The sequence below is a fragment of the Gadus morhua genome, chromosome 13, assembly GCF_902167405.1.
Source record: "Gadus morhua chromosome 13, gadMor3.0, whole genome shotgun sequence".
NCBI lineage: Eukaryota > Metazoa > Chordata > Actinopteri > Gadiformes > Gadidae > Gadus > Gadus morhua.
Window position 1 is genome coordinate 9,855,218 of NC_044060.1, and position 20,000 is coordinate 9,875,217.

General features: G+C 44.1%; 3 protein-coding genes across 5 annotated transcripts in view; all 3 read right to left on the bottom strand.

Annotated features, from left to right (window-relative positions):
- LOC115557153 (serine/threonine-protein kinase 4) overlaps positions 1-7,155 on the bottom strand; it is a 10,294-nt gene extending 3,139 nt beyond the window's left edge. For both annotated transcript variants that reach the window (XM_030374758.1, XM_030374759.1), the window contains exons 1-9: positions 6,749-7,155; positions 5,368-5,448; positions 4,943-5,071; positions 4,287-4,401; positions 3,988-4,152; positions 3,678-3,845; positions 3,347-3,484; positions 1,988-2,119; positions 1,580-1,772 (exon numbers count right to left, since the gene is read on the bottom strand). In XM_030374758.1, the coding sequence (XP_030230618.1) occupies positions 1,580-1,772; positions 1,988-2,119; positions 3,347-3,484; positions 3,678-3,845; positions 3,988-4,152; positions 4,287-4,401; positions 4,943-5,071; positions 5,368-5,448; positions 6,749-6,792 (1,165 nt within the window). In that variant the 5' untranslated portion in view covers positions 6,793-7,155. The remainder of the gene's footprint in view (positions 1-1,579; positions 1,773-1,987; positions 2,120-3,346; positions 3,485-3,677; positions 3,846-3,987; positions 4,153-4,286; positions 4,402-4,942; positions 5,072-5,367; positions 5,449-6,748) is intronic.
- A 358-nt stretch (positions 7,156-7,513) lies between these two features.
- cox6c (cytochrome c oxidase subunit 6C) lies at positions 7,514-10,685 on the bottom strand. 2 transcript variants are annotated; one of them, XM_030374760.1, is made up of 4 exons: positions 10,585-10,684; positions 8,711-8,821; positions 8,003-8,135; positions 7,514-7,627 (listed from the first exon to the last, which is right to left on the bottom strand). In XM_030374760.1, the coding sequence occupies exons 2-3, from the start codon at positions 8,813-8,815 to the stop codon at positions 8,010-8,012; spliced, it is 231 nt and encodes a 76-aa protein (XP_030230620.1). In that variant the 5' UTR covers positions 8,816-8,821; positions 10,585-10,684; the 3' UTR covers positions 7,514-7,627; positions 8,003-8,009. The 2 variants fall into 2 exon arrangements, with proteins under 2 accessions (XP_030230620.1, XP_030230621.1); XM_030374761.1 differs by lacking the exon at positions 7,514-7,627 and having other exon boundaries at positions 7,657-8,135; positions 10,585-10,685.
- Positions 10,686-11,790: 1,105 nt separating this feature from the next.
- Positions 11,791-20,000, bottom strand: part of angpt4 (angiopoietin 4) — a 15,181-nt gene continuing 6,971 nt past the window's right edge. The window contains exons 2-10 of the mRNA XM_030375525.1: positions 19,228-19,383; positions 18,268-18,389; positions 18,000-18,084; positions 17,256-17,403; positions 16,905-17,002; positions 16,520-16,621; positions 14,453-14,619; positions 13,166-13,299; positions 11,791-12,643 (exon numbers count right to left, since the gene is read on the bottom strand). Of these exons, the coding sequence (XP_030231385.1) occupies positions 12,483-12,643; positions 13,166-13,299; positions 14,453-14,619; positions 16,520-16,621; positions 16,905-17,002; positions 17,256-17,403; positions 18,000-18,084; positions 18,268-18,389; positions 19,228-19,383 (1,173 nt within the window). The 3' untranslated portion in view covers positions 11,791-12,482. The remainder of the gene's footprint in view (positions 12,644-13,165; positions 13,300-14,452; positions 14,620-16,519; positions 16,622-16,904; positions 17,003-17,255; positions 17,404-17,999; positions 18,085-18,267; positions 18,390-19,227; positions 19,384-20,000) is intronic.

Here is a 20,000-nt window from a genome sequence, read left to right on the forward strand (position 1 = left end):
TGGCCTCCTGGGACCTTTACCACCTTTACATGCTGCGTCCTTCAAAGCACTTCCTGTTTCCCTGTCGTCATATGACCTCTGACCTCCATGAGAAACCTTAAACTCTCATTATATCCTACTGCCCAAAATTCTTCAAAAGGTATTATATATCATATAATTTCAGGATATTGAGGAAGAGTGGATTCAGTGTTGGCTATAGCTGGACATAACCTGAAACTCAACACTGTGTTTCTTGACTAAAGGAAACAGAGATGTTCAGTCTGTTCCTTCGTCGGATCATTCCTTCAGGTCAAACCAATCGTTCTTCATCCATTTAGAAAGACCCACCACTAGCCCTTCTCACAAACAAACACACCCACACAACCCTAGAACCCACACACGTGGTTGCGTATGTGTGTGGGTGCATGTGTTGATGTTTCAAATCAGTGTTAATATAAGAACAATTAGGAATATACTTCAATGGGATCATTTGTGGGTGATACTGGCCATATGGAGAGGACTCAACAGAGTTGTAGTACTGTAGAATACTAAATCAACGTTCAGCAGGAGAAGCGCTGTGGCAGTTTCAAACACAACGATGTCACCCCATAATCAAAATTCTAACAATTAATTACTGAACAATGACCCAAACACCAACATCATTCCTATGCTCCTCTACTTCCGAAATAGAATTGCACCATTGCGACGTGAGGTCAGGATGTACTAGCCCTATCAGTACATGACCTCCACTCAGACCTGCCTCTCCTCGGCACGCAAACACACACACACAGGTAAACACACACATACACAATGCTGTGGTAATGCTAATGTGAGGCCCAAGAGCTAACCATATCAGACTCAATCCATACTAACACAGTAACACCTAGCACAGGAAGCCACGGGGGGCTGAGTGTGTGTGTGTGTGTGTGTGTGTGTGTGTGTGTGTGTGTGTGTGTGTGTGTGTGTGTGTGTGTGTGTGTGTGTGTGTGTGTGTGTGTGTGTGTGTGTGTGTGTGTGTGTCTAACAAATCTAGGAAATCTCCTATGGGTAAGTGGCATTTTTTCCACTATCGACGTAGGGCAAAACCTTTACTGTACCTCACCGCAGAAACAAGGGAGAGTTTACACTCAGGAACATTCAGGTCACAACATCTCCTAAACCAAACCTGAATCCCACACTCCCAATGCAAACAAATTGTAAACCAACATAATCCAAGGGCAAATTTATTTTGAAACTCGTTTTATCTAATAAATATAAGAACACACTTGCATTGTCTTCCCATTTTGTTCAACCCTTAAGGCAAAGTACAGTATATTTCACTTATTTGCCTCACTTTGCTTGAAGTAGATGAAAGATCATGAAAATAGACTATAAAGAATTTGCAAGCATCCTGGAAATATACACACACCCCCTCCCATCTCTCAGTCACATGACAGCCCTTTGAGTTAACCACAAAACATATAATATAACAATAAATATAATTTGACTATCAAGCTCTCCATGAGGGAATGCTGCTGTACGACAGCACCCTCTGGTGGGGAAGTGAGCATTAACAGTCAGGCCCACATCCGAAGCGGTACGTGTTGGTGTGACTCCTTACTCTTAATGGTTCCGTCCCCCTCCTCCTCCTCTTCATCAGAGTTGATGACCATGGTCCCCAGCGAGGACACCATAGTCCCAGTGTCCTGCTCCCCTTGGGTACCGGGGTAGGGTCCCGTGCCCCCCATACGGATTGTGTCGCTGCCCTCCGACCCCGCCAGCACCATGGTACCGACGTCCACCTCATCCTCATCCTACGACGACAACAAACAACACATGATTGGACCATCTTGGCATAGGATGAGATTGTGTTCAAAGGTGTTTTACTGAGGAATCGGGGGCTATGGATGTGTTTGTGTTGCGACTGGTCTGATTGGACCATCTTAGTCAGGGGGCGGGGCAAAGGACTTGATCTTGTTCCGAGTGGGGGGAGGCAGGCTGGTGGCACTGTGTGTATGTGTGTGAGTACCGAGTTGTCGTCCTCCTCTGCATCTTGGTCCCGTTGCTCCGCCTCTTCCAGTCTCCTCTGCTTGGTTTCCATGGCATCGTTGATGAGAGGCTTCAATGTGGAGCTAGCTTTAGCTGAGCGGATTAAGGGATGCTGAGAGAGAAAGAGAAAGAGAGAAACTATGTAGTATGGTAGTAGCACCAGAGTATCCGTTGTCCCGTAATTACAGGTCATTGATCGGAAAAAAATTAGGAGGACCGAAAATTCTAAATGTCTCCGGTCAGAATGACCAATGGAAATTATTCTCTGCACAATTTGAATTGTGTTTAAATATGCGACAGTGGCCATTTGTTTAGCCAATTCATGTCAAACAATGAGGGTTTTCATTGACCTGAACCGGTCCGCCGATATTTCCCACCACTATCCTTGAGCCGGGTCGGGCCGGAGCTTTGATCGATAGTTTGTGTTGTCGTTTTTTTTATCATTGCTTTATTGGCCTAATCTGAGGAGAAATCTATGCCATAAACAGAAATAGTATAGGCCTTTATTACACAGGTCTTCTCAATGCCGTGGAACGCTCCGTTCACTTGCATGAGTAGTATTCCGGTAACTTGTCAACCCCAGCGTCTTCGGTTGCTAAGCGACGTCAACGTCTTTGGCGGACTATTTCTCTGCTGATCAACACTACGAATGCTGGTAACAAATAAATTGTAAACAGACACACCATGTGAAGTTATTTTTTCGTTTTGGCAAGTAGCCGTGTAATAAGCGGGATAATGTATAGAACGTCGCCGGTCATTATCGAAAATAAGCCCCTTCAGGGCGTGGCAAGGCACGTCCGCTGTCGGTGTCCTGTTCTGCCTGTCGGGGCTTATTTTCCCAATAATGACCGGCGTTCTATGCATTATTCCTTCCATATATATTTAGCAGAGTAGGCCTAAGTAACAAATGTGTACAAAGTTACAAATGTATTAAAAAAAATGTCGGGTTGAATTCGGGCTCGGGCCGGTGCGGGCTTGATTTTCTGGGCCCGATCTAAGCTCTAATAAAGACTGCTCAGCGAAGCCGCCTTGGGGAAGGAAGAGTCACGAGGCTTATGCCCATTGCAAGAAGCAGAGAAACTCTCGATGCATTTGACTTTACGCTTCACAGCTGCCAAATATCGAAAGAAAAAAAAAAAAGAAAGAAACGTTAAAATGAAACCTTCCAGGTCACATGACCGGCACCAATTTTTTTCTAGCGGAAACATTGAGTAGCACATGTAGTAGCATCGTGTGTCAGCCATGTAACAGTCCTGAGTAGCTGGTTGGCCGTAGTCCTGTAGTAGTATTTTGGAAGTACCGCAGTACCTGTAGTAGTATAGTAGAGGTAGCGCAGTACCTGTAGTAGCTGCGTAGCAGTAGCCCTGCTCTCTGCGTTCTTCACCAAACACTGAGCGATGAAGTCCACGAAATTTCCAGACCAGAGGGAAGGGTCCCGCAGGGTGGGGGATGGGTTGGTGGGGATCATGAAGATAGCCTGACACACACACACACACACACACACACACTGTTAATATATAACTATTAAACTTTCCACGCACAGGCATGCACTTAGCAGTAATACACACACGCACACACATGTAAGTGTGACGTAAAATGTTGATTAATGTGTACTATCCCTGCTAAATAAAAATAAATGAATAAATTCAATCGTACACACACACACTGACCCTCATGGGATGGATGTCAGAGTAGGGGGGCTTCCCCTCGGCCATCTCTATAGCGGTGATGCCCAGGGACCACACGTCTGCCACACAGTTGTAGCCGATCTCCTGGATCACCTCAGGGGCCATCCAGAACGGAGTACCGATCACTGTGTTCCTCTTGGCCATGGTGTCCTGCCCAACACACACACACACACACACACACACACATTTAAGTTGTACATTGATAAAAAAAGAAATGGTGTTTTGGGAAACAAATGCTTTCTAAGGATTATTCTGTGACCAGATAGGCTAAGCACTAGGCGCGATGTCTTACAGTCAGTTGACCGGCGACTCCGAAATCGGCCAGCTTGGCCTGCCCCTCCCCCGTCAGTAGGATGTTCCCGGCTTTGATGTCCCGGTGGATCTTCCTCATGAAGTGGAGATACTCCAGACCCTTCAGAGTGGACTGCAGGATGGTGGCCACCTCCTCCTCACTTAGCTACACAAACATATACAAATGAATACCTGTGTGTGTGTGTGTGTGTGTGTGTGTGTGTGTGTGTGTGTGTGTGTGTGTGTGTGTGTGTGTGTGTGTGTGTGTGTGTGTGTGTGTGTGTGTGTGTGTGTGTGTACCGTCTTTCCGCGGAGTCGTATGATGTCTGACACCGATCCTGCGGCGCAGAACTCCATGACAATCCAAAGGTCTGTGTTCTTGAAATAGCTTCCATAATAACGCACCACATGGGGGCTACACACACACACACACACACACACACACACACACACACACACACACACACACACACACACACACACACACACACACACACACACACACAACTAACAGTTATGTTACAACGTCTAATGCAGAGAAATTGCCGGCACAGGATACGTCTGTGTACATAAAGTGTACCTGTTACAGGTGTGTAACAGGTGTGTCAACAGGTGTACCTTTAAAAGTTGTGTCAGCAGGTGTACCTGTGACAGGTGTGTGAGTAGGTAAACCAAGTGCAGGTTTTTTAGCAGCTATAGATGTGAGGGTGTGCGAGTAGGCGTTCCGGTTACAGGTGTTAGCAGGAGTACCCGGTACAGGTGTGTCCGAAGGTGTACCGGTTACAAGTTGGTTGTATGTGCATTACAGATGTGTCAGCAGTTGTACCGGTTACAGGTGTGTTAGAGAGATTTCAGCAGGGGTACCTGTTACAGGTGTGTTAGCAGGTGTACTTTTTACAGGTATGTTAAAAGATGGACCAGTAACAGGTTTAATAGAGGTGCGTCAGCAGGCATACCTGTTGCACTGCTGCATGATGGAGATCTCTTTTATGATCTCCTGGAGGTCCGACTCCACTGGAACCTGCTTGATGGCAACGATCTCCCCGGTCTCCTTGTAATGAGCCTTGAACACGCTTCCATATGACCTACACACACACACACACACACACACACACACACACACACACACACACACACACACACACACACACACACACACACACACACACACACACACACACACACACACACACAAACACACACACACACACAGTGGTTTCATCAGTCAGCAATGCAGAGGAGGAAGTGGGTTGAGAAACAGGAAATGAAGAAGGCATGTTTATGATAATGACCGTTGAGGGGAGACAAAGAGAAAGACAGCAAGAGACAGAAAATAAAGGACATTGGAAATGTATGTTGAGATAGTTTTTTTGTGGATTACCCTTCCCCTAACTTCTCCAGGACATCAAAAACCTCCTCTGGCTGCTTGGTGAGATTGTCCTCACTCAACTTCTTAAGTTGCCTGGAGAGAGGGAGAGAGGGGGAGGGAGAGAGCGAGATAGAGAGAGCATTACTAAATCATATTGTCTAAAACAACAGTGTAAGAAAGGAGAGGAGATGAATAGAGGAGATAATCAAAGAGGAGAGGTGAACTAGTGATAGAAGAGAGAATCATTATTTTTGGATTCTTTTATTTTTAGATTTGTATTTCTGAAAGCATCTCACATGCTTCTTTCTTTTGTTGAAGCAATTACAAAAGGAGGGACTGCAGCCTCCCCACTATTACCAGGACTGTTAACTGTCCCAACAGATTTAGTATGTAATACACCTCCATAAAGCACATGTTAATACAATGCCACAGCTGACATGTAGCAACTATTCATCTCAAATGTGCAAGAGGAGTCAATACACAATGTTCTCTATTAAAAATACATTGGTGTGCCTCATGATGAGCATAAATTATCATCTAAGAGAAAAACCAGTCATGGAAGTCCCCTGCATTCTCATTTCAGATGTTTCAGTAGAATAAAAGGATTGGTAAAGCAGGGTTTAGTCAGCTCCTGATTGAGAAACAATAAATTAGCTTACAGAGAAATCTACTTGCACAACACTCCTACAACTACAACTCCTATCAGCTCTGAGATGACCTGTGTGTTAAGCAGCTAAAGGAGTTACAGAGGAAAGTGTGAAAGAGAGAGGTTCCCAGATAGCAGGAGAATCCAATGATCTGCTATACAACCTGAGAACTGACTTGGAACGACAGAAGAAACTCTAGTGCAGGGTTAGGGGTTAGACCCTTCATTGCAACACATGCATGGCCAGCTCTGATAAACATGACGTTAGTCTAACAAACACCACGTTATATAAGACATACCAATAGAAATTGCATGGAAACTGGCTACACCATATTTATCATTTAAGCCGAAGACTGTCTGCGGAGTAGATCACAAGTCCCAAGAATGCAGATAAATTAACAATTACACTCAACTGTTGAGTAACATAATCTATCGTATTGAGGAGATCTCAAGTAATGTAGTAAGGTTCCCTTGCATCCCAGCCCGTGTCCAGTTTACCTAGAACAAGCTGGTGTCTAAATGTTCAACATCAAGACCAAGTCAAAATCAAGTTACGGGTACATTTTTCTCCTATAGTTAATCATACTCAACGTCAGGACAAGGTGGACACTGCATACAGATACTTGTCTTGTAGTCCAGGCATTTACATATATCATCCTTCCATTTTTGCAGTTTAATTCCACCAAGTTATCAATGGGAAAAGCTTTATTTCGTTTAGTTTTTATTTTCTCTGGAGGGTAACTTTACCTGCGAGGGTGGTTTCTTAGCTGAACCTTTTCCTTGTTCTCCATATTGTTGTCCTCTTCGGGTAGAAGGAATTATTTCAAAGAGTTTGTCACAAGTTTTCAAGCAATCTTTCTTCAGGCGAAAGAGGCGCTGTGCTCGGCTGGGAGCTAAGCTAATAGCGGGGACACGGGAACTTGCTAGCATGTAGCAATTAGCAGTGTTTGAACTCGTAAAACTTATCCTTGATTTGTAACATTTTGGAACACGGAGGCGTAGACAACCTTCGAATTACTTCTCACCCCCAAGCAACCGTATTCCCCGTCTTCTGGGTCTCATCCTAACCGGAATAGAGGTACTTTAGTCCGGGTAGACAGTTCGCTTGACAGCGGAGTTCACTTCTCTCTGGACCAGGAAGAGCAAGTGGAGATGCTGAACAAAGAGTGCAGTAGCCACCACTAGATGGCGGAGAAGCATCAGAAACAATGTCGTGCCCATCCATCTGAGACGATGCAAGTGTAAACGGCAAAAGTATTGCGAAATATTATGTATCAATTTAAATAGTCTAAAAATACTCAATGAAATGCATTTTTAGTCAGACATTGTTGAAAAGGAATATCCTGTTATTTGGACTAAGCATGTAGAATATATTATGTACTTTGAGAGATGCGTTCACTTGGGGATAAGGCAGAAGTGGTTCCACGCCCAACTTCCCTCAACAGGCAAAATAACCATCAGGTTGAGTCAAAGAGCCAATCAATTCAGCCAATAGAAAAACAGACACAGATCACACATTAATATAATAGTTTATTTGTAGAGGAACACAACAGCATAGCGTCGTTCAGTCTACCCATTCAAGAACCGCAGGGAGAATTTCTCTGTCAGGGTTTGATCGCAGGAATGCTGCAAAGAGAGAGATTGTTAACGGACTGTTTCATCAAAACCATTACATTGCCCTTTTATTTTTTTTCATTTTTTACCGGTACAACCACCATTAGGTTCAACACACTCAAAGAGACCAGCAAACTGAAAGGTTGTTGGATCTCGACCTTGAATCAACAGAGATGGAAGCTCGAAAGCGCCCCAAATAACCAACACTTCCGGTCCATCTCCAACGAGTTAAGGTGAGACCAAGCAAAACCGATGGGCTATTTGATTAAAATAAAAACGTTTCCATCCTTGAGTTTTGTAGCTCTTAAACACCAGTCCATGCATATTCTCATCTGACTTAATAGTTGTGGCAAACAGGAAATGGTTGAGAAGCGAGCAGACACGTACAGGAGGTCTACTCTCCGGAGGGCCGCACGCTCTCGAAGATCCCCGCCTCCCTCATGTTGTTGAACTCCTTGGCGGCATCGTAGTTCCTGTAGAACTCAGCGTACGCCTGTTTCCTGGGCTCCGTCACCCCGTACTGGGGGGAGAGGGAGAGAGTGTCACTTGGTGTACTGGGAGAGAATAAGCATCAGTCCGTGTATTGGGAGAGCATTACCTAGTAGGACGGGCGGAAAGACAGACAGACGGAAAGACAGACGGAAAGACAGACAGACGGAAAGAAAGACAGAGCGATTGAGCACTGAAAGGCATACTGAGAGAGAGCACAAGAGAAGGAATAGCATCACCTGTCGTACCGAGCAAGTGAGACAGAGCATCACTTAGTGCACTGAGAGAGCCGAGTATTCTGCGTCCACTGGCTACACAGTGGGTCACTACGTCATCGGCGTTGCCCACAGAGGACGTTGCCGTTTGTTACGTACACGATAATTCATAATCGACTCGCTGCAGAGGTTTACCTATAGGTTCATTGGTATGACACGCCATCTTCATGTTTACCACGCCCTGCATTTTGGCCAGCCTATGCTCATAAACAACAACGCAGAAAGCAGACGCACGTTACACCCACGACAGCTGTACGAGGCAGAATTATAACTCAGGCTTTGGTGTGGAGACAAGAGGGACCGAGCGATTCCTGTAGAGGGTAGTGCTCACCTTGAAGCCGGCGGCAGCCACCAGAGAAAGGGCGAAGGCGATGGGGAGATGGAACCGCAGCCTCTTCCCCAGAAGACCACGCATCGCTGGCTTAACAAGAGACATGACCACCTACAAACACAAAAGCAGTTATTCACTCTACACACCGTGACACCCGGCTACATAAAACCAATCACAATCTCCTTTAAACACCAAGCAAGGCAGGTGGCAGCGAGTGTGTCTAGCAGCTCTTAGGACACCATCGCTGGTCTGCTCCTACTTAGAGATGGGTGCTGAACCTATGGTCTGGTGGTCTGACAGTCTCAATGGATTGCCCAAATGACATTCATGATCACATCAGCTTTCATCCACTGTTACGATGTTATATTCCAAAGCACCAACTGTGTTAGCATGCCTTCCTTTTACCGCACTTCTATTTGCCAGCCCAGGACGCTGTCATAACACCACTAACACTGCAAGATTATGGGCCAACAGCCATGTAGGTGCTAAAGCACTGTTAAAGCTGACGATCCGTTCGATCGGCTGGAGATCTGATGTCCCATCCTCTAGCCCAGACATTTCTTGATTGTGGGAAATCAACTGGCCAGCAGTGTGTTGGCGTGCCCTTAACATGTGTCAGTTGCAAGAAGCAACAAAAATCATGAGAATGGAACACAGTTACCTAGAGTGACCAAACACACTGGAAACAGTTACAACATTATTAACCATCCAGGTGAGCAGGTCTGAGGCACTTGAAGCTGTTGAGTATTTCACCCCATGTAAGCCAGTTGAACATAAACTTTTGAGTGAAATGTTTGAAATCCAAATGTATTAAAATATATTGATGCACAATGCTATCTGGAACTTGTGGAAATACTGGACCAGAGTTTTGAGGCAATATAAAACTACTGCCCCAACACAGCTGCAGGGGGAGGGCGTCAGCCAGTCCTATTCATATCAACCTCTATAGAACCAGAGTGCTTGAATTGTGCTTTATTCTGGACCTTTCAACCCAATATAAATATTTATTATAACTTGATATTTTAATATCTGCTATTTAAATACATTGAGCTTTTCGTAAGCGTAGTCGTGTTCAAAAGCTCTGCACATCAGATAGAATTTATTATTTTTTTTGTTTAACGGCCTAACTACTCTATCACATCATTATCATTCATCTATGAATTAATATATATTAATTTAACATTTTGGGTGCGTGTTTTATTGCCAGCCTCTTCATACTAGAGTGATGGTAAACTTAGGGACGTAAATAATGCAATAGGACAAAATGTAAAACCCAGTAATAAGGAAATATGTGTGCGTTATCTGTGACCCAGAGGGCCATGAGCGTGCAGTGCCAAGACGTCAGGTCGCCCAATCAGGTGACCTTCCCAGCCCTGCGCCAGACTGTATTGATACCGTATTACATGAATAAGAATAACCTTAAAGCCCCAATACATCTCACCAAAACATAATACGACAATGTTTCTGGTGGTGAATGGTGTGACTGACAATAGTGCTCCCGTCAGGGGCATAGGTGCTTTGTTAAATTTGTGTATTTATGAAGCCTGCAGTTCAACTACATCAACGCTATATTACACTTTCAGAAAAACAATCCGCCCCATAGTTGATATCTACAAAGATTGTAAAATGATCCCATTTAAAAAGATGTGGGACATCTTTGCTCGGAATGCATGCTAGCGGTATAAGCTACTGTGTTTTAACGGCAAGCTAAGCTAGTTAGCTGGACACATAAGAAATATTGCAACGCCAAAATGTATACGTCGATTCTAAGGAAATAAATGACAATCACAATGTCAGTAGTTTATGTTGTGTACTATGTGGCAAAAGCCTTGAACACAAATGTATATTAAGTGTTCAATGATCAGAATACTCACAAGTTAAATACACGACCTTCACAGCTGCTACTCAAAGTGTCTCTTCAGTGGTGCGCTACAGGAACTAGTGCTGATAGAGACAGCGCGGAGGGACAAACCGTGCGCCCGACATTAATAAAAAAAAAATCAATCATACATTATTTATTTGGAAATGTTCTTTATTTAATCACTTTTTGTTACGTTTTTTTGCTCGTGCAGAAGACATATATTGAGTTTGACTTATACATTCCGCCTCATTCTATTTAAATTCGACTTAATTCAGGCATGCTATTGTACTTCACTAGTGACCAAATATGCAATTGTAATTGTTATTGAACTACTAAACCTCATCATAATTACTTAAACGCAAGGAAAGAACATATACCAAAGAAAGAACATATACGCACTGAACAACATTTCTAGTCGCTCAATACTACAATGTATAGCCTATGCTGTAATGTTAGAAATGTACCACAAGAGGGCATAAGATTATCGTTAGCATTCATTTTCGGAAACAAAAGCAAACACCTGCTAGATGACATTTTGCAAATGTAGAATGCATCCTGACAGTTGAACCTGACTCAACCTCTCGTAGTTAACTACCGTTACAACGTTTTTATATTACCTGTAAATTGTCATTATCGATGATAATTTGCTGAAGTTTTGAAGAACGATATGCATCAAATGATATATGGGTTAAGAGATAGCAAGGCAGTCTATAACGTTTCCGACGCACTGCGACCCAAACGTGAGAGCAGAGGTTAGCATCTGAAAAATTTCCATGCAACGTAAAGTCATGAGAAACACTCAACGAGGTTACCCTGGCAGGAAGCGTCTCAAGCAAACAAACAATTTTATGCACTTTCTAAAAAAGTTTGAATAACAACAAATATATTTTATGTGAACTTTAAAATGTGTGTGTGTGTGTGTGTGTGTGTGTGTGTGTGTGTGTGTGTGTGTGTGTGTGTGTGTGTGTGTGTGTGTGTGTGTGTGTGTGTGTGTGTGTGTGTGTGTGTGTGTGTGCTTGTGTGTTTGTGTGTGTGTGTCTGCGTGTGTGTGAGAGCAAGGAAGGAGAGAGCGAGAGAGAGAGTCTAAAAAGACTAGAGGGGAGAAACTAAAGATAGAGAGGTAGATTTGAAAACATTGAAACCAGCAGACATCTCTAGCTGTACTATGTGGTAGTGATAGTCACTACCCTTTCCTGTGGTGGACTACAGAGTCAAATGATCCAGGTTCAGCTGGCCCATTTTATTACAGAGTTCTGGGATTTCTGCCATGATGAGGTTAACATTGATTGAAATGTTTTGCTAAAGACTCATTAATCTCTTTGGGATTATAGATGATGATATAACCCTAAAATCATATTAATTAATTACTTGATCTTGTCTTTCTCATTAAGTCCCTTGACAAACAGCTGGATATGAGGAATATGTTTGGTTGAATAGGTGGATTATATGAACTACCAAGGTTAAATACTTTGCTATTCATTATTATCTGAGCAGGACTTCCATGTCCATCTAGGTCCGTTGCTGTAAACCATCCTCTTGTTTATGTAAGTGTAAACAAAGTCAGATATTTTTAATACATTATTTATATATATATATATATATATATATATATATATATATATATATATATATATATATATATATATATATAAACACATACATATATATGTAAAATATACAGTAGAGATAATCAAGAGCAAATATTATTCATATTATCCATATTCTTTCGTTTCCGCCTCAATGTAGGTGCAGTCCTGATTGGTCGACTCCTGACCAATGGATGAACCGTCCCTCCTCATACAGGCCTGGTTCTCGGGTCAGACAATTAAGGAGTCTGTCCAGGTAACATCGTCTATAGAGTTATAGAGAGTTATAGGAGGCCGACCATCAGGGTGGAGCGTAGGGGTGGTGTTAGAAGTCGTAGGGTCGAACCATCATGGCGGTGGACTGTAGGGAGTAGCTGGGTCCTCTAAAGTGATGCCACTTGATGCCGTTGACCTTTCTGATGTTCTGGCCAAGAGAGTAGTACATCCCGTTGAGATTAGAGAGACCACAGGCCTCAAACCACCATCCTGAGGGAGAGAGAGACATAGAGAGGGAGAAAGGGAGAGAGGAATAGAGAGAGACAGAGGGTATATTGCTTTGGCAATATAAACGCAAGTTTCGATGACAATAATGCCCTTTGAATCTTAAGAGAGGGCGAGAGAGATTTGTAGCGTTTGCCTGTTAATGCCCTGATATATTTAAAATAAAAATTGTCTAGATTAAATGGTTTGCATTGTCTGTCGAACTGCTGTCGAACACTAGCCTGGGTATACCCATGCTGCCTGCTAGGCGTCTAAATGTAGATTGAGAGATGAGGTCTGGCGTTAGCCAGGCTAGTCGAACACAGGGCGTTTTAAAGAAATGTTCCTGGGAAAATCTCAACTTGTTTGTGTGCCTGTATTTGAATATGTGTGTGTGTGTGTGTGTGTGTGTGTGTGTGTGTGTGTGTGTGTGTGTGTGTGTGTGTGTGTGTGTGTGTGTGTGTGTGTGTGTGTGTGTGTGTGTGTGTGTGTGTGTGTGTGTGTGTGTGTGTGTGTGTCTGGCTCTACCTCCAGTGAGCATAAGGGCACATTTGCAGGTGTCACAGTTATCGTTGTCCTGGTCCGGCGTGCTGAAGGCCATCCCATGAGAAGACAGACTGCTCTGTCTGCCTGCTGTCCCACTGTAACCCCTAGCAACCAGCCTGGAGACACAGAGAGTGACACTGTAACCCCCAGCTACCAGCCTGGAGAGAGAGACACTGTAACCCCTGGTAATCAGCCTGGAGAGAGAGACACTGTAACCCCCAGCTACCAGCCTGGAGAGAGAGACACTGTAACCCCTGGTAATCAGCCTGGAGAGAGAGACACTTTAACCCCTGGCAACCAGCCTGCATATGGAGAGACATACTGTAACCGCTAGCAACCAGTCAGGAGACAAAGAGAGAGACACTGTAATCCCCATCAACCAGTCTGGACCTTAACCCAGGGCAACCAGCCGGGATTAAGAGGGAGACACTAATCTGCGCAGATTCCGGGAGGGGGGCGGCGGAATGTGCTTGTCCACCTAAATTGTCGCCCCATTTATAAATTATTTCGAAATAAATTATGCAATTAAAAATATATACTTAATAGAAGCCGACTCCTGGTGCTGTATTTGTGGATGTGTGGCTCTGTAGAATAGGTAAATATGTATAGTGAGACGTACAAGTGAATTATTAATATATATTTGAAAGTGTCAGTGAACCCACTGTTATAGCTGGATGTGTACGAGAAGCTAAACCCTCTCTCAGACGCCGCAGTCAAACGCTGACAAGAGAGAGCTCCACATGTTCACATCCTCGCCTAGATTACTATGTACACAATCATATAAGACATGTAACCACATTTAAAGCCAAAAAAAGACTGTACGCTAATAATAATTGGCTGTGTTCCTGCCAGAGCAGATAATTTGATATGAGAACTGCCCCTTTGGAGACACTATAACCACTAGCATTCAGAGAGGAGACAGAGAGAGAAACGGTAAGAGAGAGAGAGAGAGAGAGAGAGAGAGAGAGAGAGAGAGAGAGAGAGAGAGAGAGAGAGAGAGAGAGAGAGAGAGGGAGAGAGAGAGAGAGCGCGAGAGGTATATTTGTGGTTTCCTGTAGCTCTTTGTGTGTGGGTGTTTGTGTGTGTGTGTGTGTGTGTGTCTGTGTGTGTGTGTGAATAAGTGCGTATAAGTGTGCGGATGACCTGTATTCGTGTGTGTTTAGCCTTTATATCTGTTTGTGTGTGTGTGTGTGTGTGTGTGTGTGTGTGTGTGTGTGTGTGTGTGTGTGTGTGTGTGTGTATGTGTGTGTGTGTGTGTGTGTGAATGACCTGTATCTGTGACTTTCGCCGGCCAGGTTGAAGAGGTCGTACTGGGAGTAGACCTGGTTCCCCTCCCAGTCCCGGAGCTCCACCCGTAGAGAGTACTGACCCAGCAGGCTCAGCCGGTGAAGGGCCTCCAGGCCAAGCCACTGCTCCCCCAGAGGGTCCCCGAAGCCCTGCAGGTGTCAGCATTACCACAGCCTGATCAGCCCAGCACCAGGGACCATATTAGGCTTTCACAACATTTTCGGCTTGTCCAAAATGTATTGTTTTCCATTTCGCCCGGTTGGGTTCACAGTAGGGTGCGACAAATGTCATAGCTGCGTTCACAACAAACACCACAGGGTTTTCAACTCTATCAGGATGGGATTAATTGGAATGGACTAATTGGTGTGATTGTGACAGCCCCCTGAAGACACTTACAATCATATAAGTGCTGCATAACATTATCATCCGGGGTCTCATTTATAACCGTTGCGTACGCACAAAAAGGGGCTGAAAGTGGCGTACGTGACTTTCCACGCCATAGTTGTGATCTATAAAAAACTAACTTGACCGGAGAATGTGCGCAGCCCTAAGCAATCTCTGACCCATGCGTACTCATGGTTTGGAGGAAAAGGAAAATTGGCGACACAGACGGTGTGGTGGTGAACTGAAGACAGACAGAAGAAATGTAGAGTGAGAAGAACGATTATGTTTTATCATCGCCCTTCATAAGTTTAATTTCAACCCGTATCATGCGTTAAATCGATGTAATCAGAATTTCTCAGTTATAACTCCAGAAACATCTCCTTAGAATCAAAATGAAAATTCTAAATCTAAATTCTCTATATTTAATCCCGTCACTCCATACTGTCCACTGACGGTGCGACTGCATGGAATAAAGCATCTGTCCAACATGTGTCAATAACATATCATTTTTATGTGACACTGTAAACACATAATCAAATGTCAATTAAATCCCAAGAGTGGAAATCCAAGCCACATACTCCTCATCACAATCGTTATATTATTGTCCGTTCCTCTTGATGCTTTTCATGACAATTCAGTCATCAAAAAGGGGTCATGTTCAAGAACCTTTTACGTGGCTGATTACAAACTGATTATCCAAGGTGTTCTCGGTCAGTCTTATTACCGTAACCCTAAAAATACAGAGGTGAGCCCCGTGCGTAATGCTGCACCATGGCCCTGCTGGCACTGCTGGAGGACCATGCAAATGGCAGGATTCGGAGAGACAGGGTCTTCAGGGACCATAACGATTTATTGGTACATAAAAATATGTACCTTTATGTCAGACCACTTCTTTTTTAATTCTGGGACTGTGCGCTCCGTGCCACTGACAGAGTTCACTGCTGCAGCAACATGTTGCCACTCACTCTGCTTTTTGTTGGTAGTGATCCCAATCCCGTGACCGCCGAACAAAACTACTTTTCGGGCCTCCACCTCACCCACAAGTGTCTTCATTTCAACCTCCGTGAAATTTCGCTTTTTTGCTTTTCTTAGTCCTTCTGCCATTGTTTCCGACAAGACATAATACTTGCATCTTAGTCCGTTTTATATGCAGATCGCATTCATGAGGTTGTTTGCATTGCCCATTTATGGTTAGAAAGGGGCGTGCACACGGCGGAACGTGAAGCTGAAGCAAAGATTGCTTAGAGGTGTGCGTACGCAGGGTTTTATAAGTCTGTATATTTTTTGGCGCACGCAAAACTTGGCTTTTGGGGGTACGTACACTTTTAGCAACGATCCCACGCACAGTTTTATAAATGAGACCCCTGATGATTAAGCAGACACTTTTCTCACAGTGACATACAAGTGAGGCTGAGAACAATTCAAGCCGACGATCAGAGCGATTACGAAACAATTCTTTGGTCAAGGTTTCTGCACAGAAACAGAATTGGAGCAACAACAGGAAGCAGAACACCGGGTTATCAAGGTTAGTAGAGCGCAAGCCATTCGCGGGCGTGAATAATTAGGCCGTCCAACCACATCATTCAACAGCATCATGTGCAACCATTGCCGATTTTTGTCTCCAAATCCGCTGATGGTTAATGCTGTACGATTGACAGAACCCACCATCTTGTATTCTCTCCAGGTCCTCTGGAAGTCGACGCTGCCGTCAAATCGTTTCTGGAACACCAGCCAGCCCCCTCCGCTGGTCTCCATGTCACAGTACACCTGCAGCACAACACACCTGTTCGTCAACAACGTCACCTCATAGGGCAGAAGGAAGCACACCTGGTAACCTTACGAGGCAGAGGAAGCTCATCGTGGAAACACAGCTTGTTACCTTATAAGGTTATAGGTACCCACATCTTGTTTTCATATAAGGTAACAGGGAACCCACCATGTGACCTTATAAGGTAATAAGTAACCCACCTTGTTACCATATAAGGTAGCAGGAAACCTACAATAACAACACAGAAGCTAGTAGGAACCACAGCGACAACGGGGTTTTCACCTGGACGGGTTGGGAGATGTTGGTGATGTAGATGTCATAGAGACCACTGGTGGAGTGTCCTGCCTTGAAGATATCTGTACAGTCCCTCCATCGATGCACTGCATGGGGAAACCCCACAGACACGCACATAGAAAAGTTCATGAGGGTATAGATGAGGGTAATTTGTGTATCATTTGCCATACGGCTAGCCACCATATTCAGGAGTGTGTGTATTTGTGTGTTTAAATATATGTGTGTGTGTGTGTGTGTGTGTGTGTGTGTGTGTGTGTGTGTGTGTGTGTGTGTGTGTGTGTGTGCGTGCGTGTGCGTGTGCGTGTGCGTGTGCGTGTGTGTGTGTGTGTGTGTGTCTACCTGTGGTGCTACTCATCATTGTTAGCAGTGAGTGGACAGACGCCATCAGCTGAGCCTGGGTCATCTGGAGCGCTGTGCTGTTTCTTCTAGCAACCATCAGTTGTCGTTCCAGTGATTCCATGGCAACCATTTGACTTTTTACCATAGCCTATCAGAGAGAAGGACAGACTATCACTGTCCGACAATAAAGGACAGACTAGTTCAAGTTCAAGTTCAAGTGTTTTTATTTGTCACATACAATAAATTGAAGTGAAATGTTAAAGGGTCAATGCTCCACACTGTGCAAAAATAAATAAAAATATAAAATAAAATAAATTAGTTAATTTATTTAGATAAAATAAAAAAAGTAAATAAAATCAAATTTAAAAATAAGGTGTTGAATTAAAAATTCCTTGAGTTGAGGCTTCGTAGGCGTCTACCCGACGGCAGCATATAGACTATAGACTATAGCTGTTATGAAGGAAAGAATGTTACTGTGATCAAGAACAGACTGTAGCTGTGATCAAGAACATACTGTATCTGTGATAAAGGACAGACTTTAGCCGTGATAAAGGAAGGACTGCTACAGTGATAAAGGATGGACTGTTGCTGTGATAAAGGACATACTTTAACCGTGATAAAGGATGGACTGTAACCATGATAAAGGATGGACTGTTGCTGTGATGAGGATCAGACTGTAGCTGTGACGAAGATCAGACTGTAATTTTCGATAAAGGCGAGAGCGTAACCGTGATGAAGATGTACCTGCAGTTGGTTTTTACCCTCCTTGAGGTCTTCCAGCTGTCCTCTCTGCTGTGACTCCAACATCTGCACCTTCTGCTCCAGACGGCTGAGAAACATAGAGACACATAGAGAGAGACAGAGATATTCACAGTGAGCGTCGATGTGTTGCAAAGGTGGTCATCACATGGCCATGTTACTGATAATTAGTAGGCGGCTGTAGATCGTACCCGAAGACTATTGATGATTGTTTAATGATCTTTTATTAATTTATACTGTATTATTTTCTGACCTGTTGTGGTGGTGCAGTCGGTTGATCTGATTGGTCTGCAGAAGGAGTTCCTTCTCCAGCCTATTGGTGGACAGATGGTTCTCTAGAAGCTGGACCTCAATCCTGCTGGTCTTGTTCAACACCTGCTGGGACAGCACCTGGTTTTAGTGGTACCTATCCCCTGACATCATCATCCTCATCATCATCATCATCATCATCATCATCATCATCATCATCATCATCATCATCAATGGTTAATGAATAATCACAAGGTGCTAGGGCTAAAGACTAGAGGCAATTAGCTAGTGGTTTAAGGCTGGTGGCTAGTGGTTGGAGGCAGGGCCGTCGGACTGCGGGACAAAGGGGACAGTTGTGGGGGGGCCCAAGGCAGAGGGGGGGCCCATGACCAAAAAAAATAATAATATATGTATAATAATTTTACCTTTTTTTTTTACCCCCCCCCCCCCCGTCAACAATCGCTCATCAGTACCTATAGTATAGGGGCCCAGGATTTGGTGCTACGGCCCTGGTTGGAGGTAAGAGGCAGAGGTGACAGACGAGAGGCTAGTGGTTAGAGCTTAGTGGCTAGAGGCTACAGACTAGGCTAGCAGTTGGTCGTTACTGGCTAGTAGCTAGAGACTAGTGGTTAGTTGTTGGAGGTAAGTGACAAGAGGCTAGAGACTAGAGACTAGAGGCTGGCAACTGGTAGGTAGAGGATAGCGGCCAGCGGCTAGAGACTGATCACTAGAGTAGAGGCTAGTGTCTAGAAGCTAGAGACTAGGGGCTGGAGACTAGTCACTTGTGGCTAGTGACTCGAGGTTATAATCGAGTCTGTAGTGGCTAGGGGAAAGTGTTTAGTTGCAAGTGCCTGGCAGATGAAGACTAGGCTAGGAACCATTTACCAGGGAACAGCAAGCTAGGAAATAGAGACAAGCGACTAGCAGCTAGCGGTCAATGACCAGTATAGAGGCTTAAATTCACCTTGGCCTCCACCAGACTCAGCTTGTGAGTCTGCTGCACGTTGTGGCTGAGCAGGCTGCTTCCTAGCTCCAACATGGTAGCGGTCTGGTCCTGGACTGCCTGGTGCTGCAGCCGGGCCCCCTTCCGGCCTGCACCCAACTGCAGGGACGCCTCCAACTGCACAACATAGGGGTGGGGGTGGGGGGGGGGGTGCGAGAGGAACATTAGAGGACCAAATGAAAGAAAGCGATTAACCCTTATGGGATAATTGAGACCATCCAAATATGGTATAGTAATAATCTCTTTATTATCATGCAGTTTAATAATCTCCCTGTTTACCATTCCACCGCTGAGATGTGTGTGCTCCCAAATAAAAATAATAATTCCTACAATACGATAGGTATTCACAGCTACACTGTGAATATCTAATAACAGAAGTGCAGTTATACAAAAAAAGTAAGAAAGAATAATAACCAAGTTATGAGAGAATGAAAGAAAGACTACAAAGAAAAGAAAAACAATGAAACAAACATGAATCAAACAATTACAGAAAGACAGACAGAAATAAACAATTCCTTGCCAACTTAAACATTTTGATAAGCGACCCAGGGTTGCATGACACAACCTTTCAACCCTGCTTGATAAATTAAACCCCTCCTCCCAAGGAGAGTTTAAGTATCCTCTTCCCTTAAGTAGAAATAAGTAAGACAGCATTGCTCCCCTAGAAATGCCATGGCAGTAGGAGAGAGTTCAGTTGATAAATTCATAGAAATAATATATGTTATCATAAATAA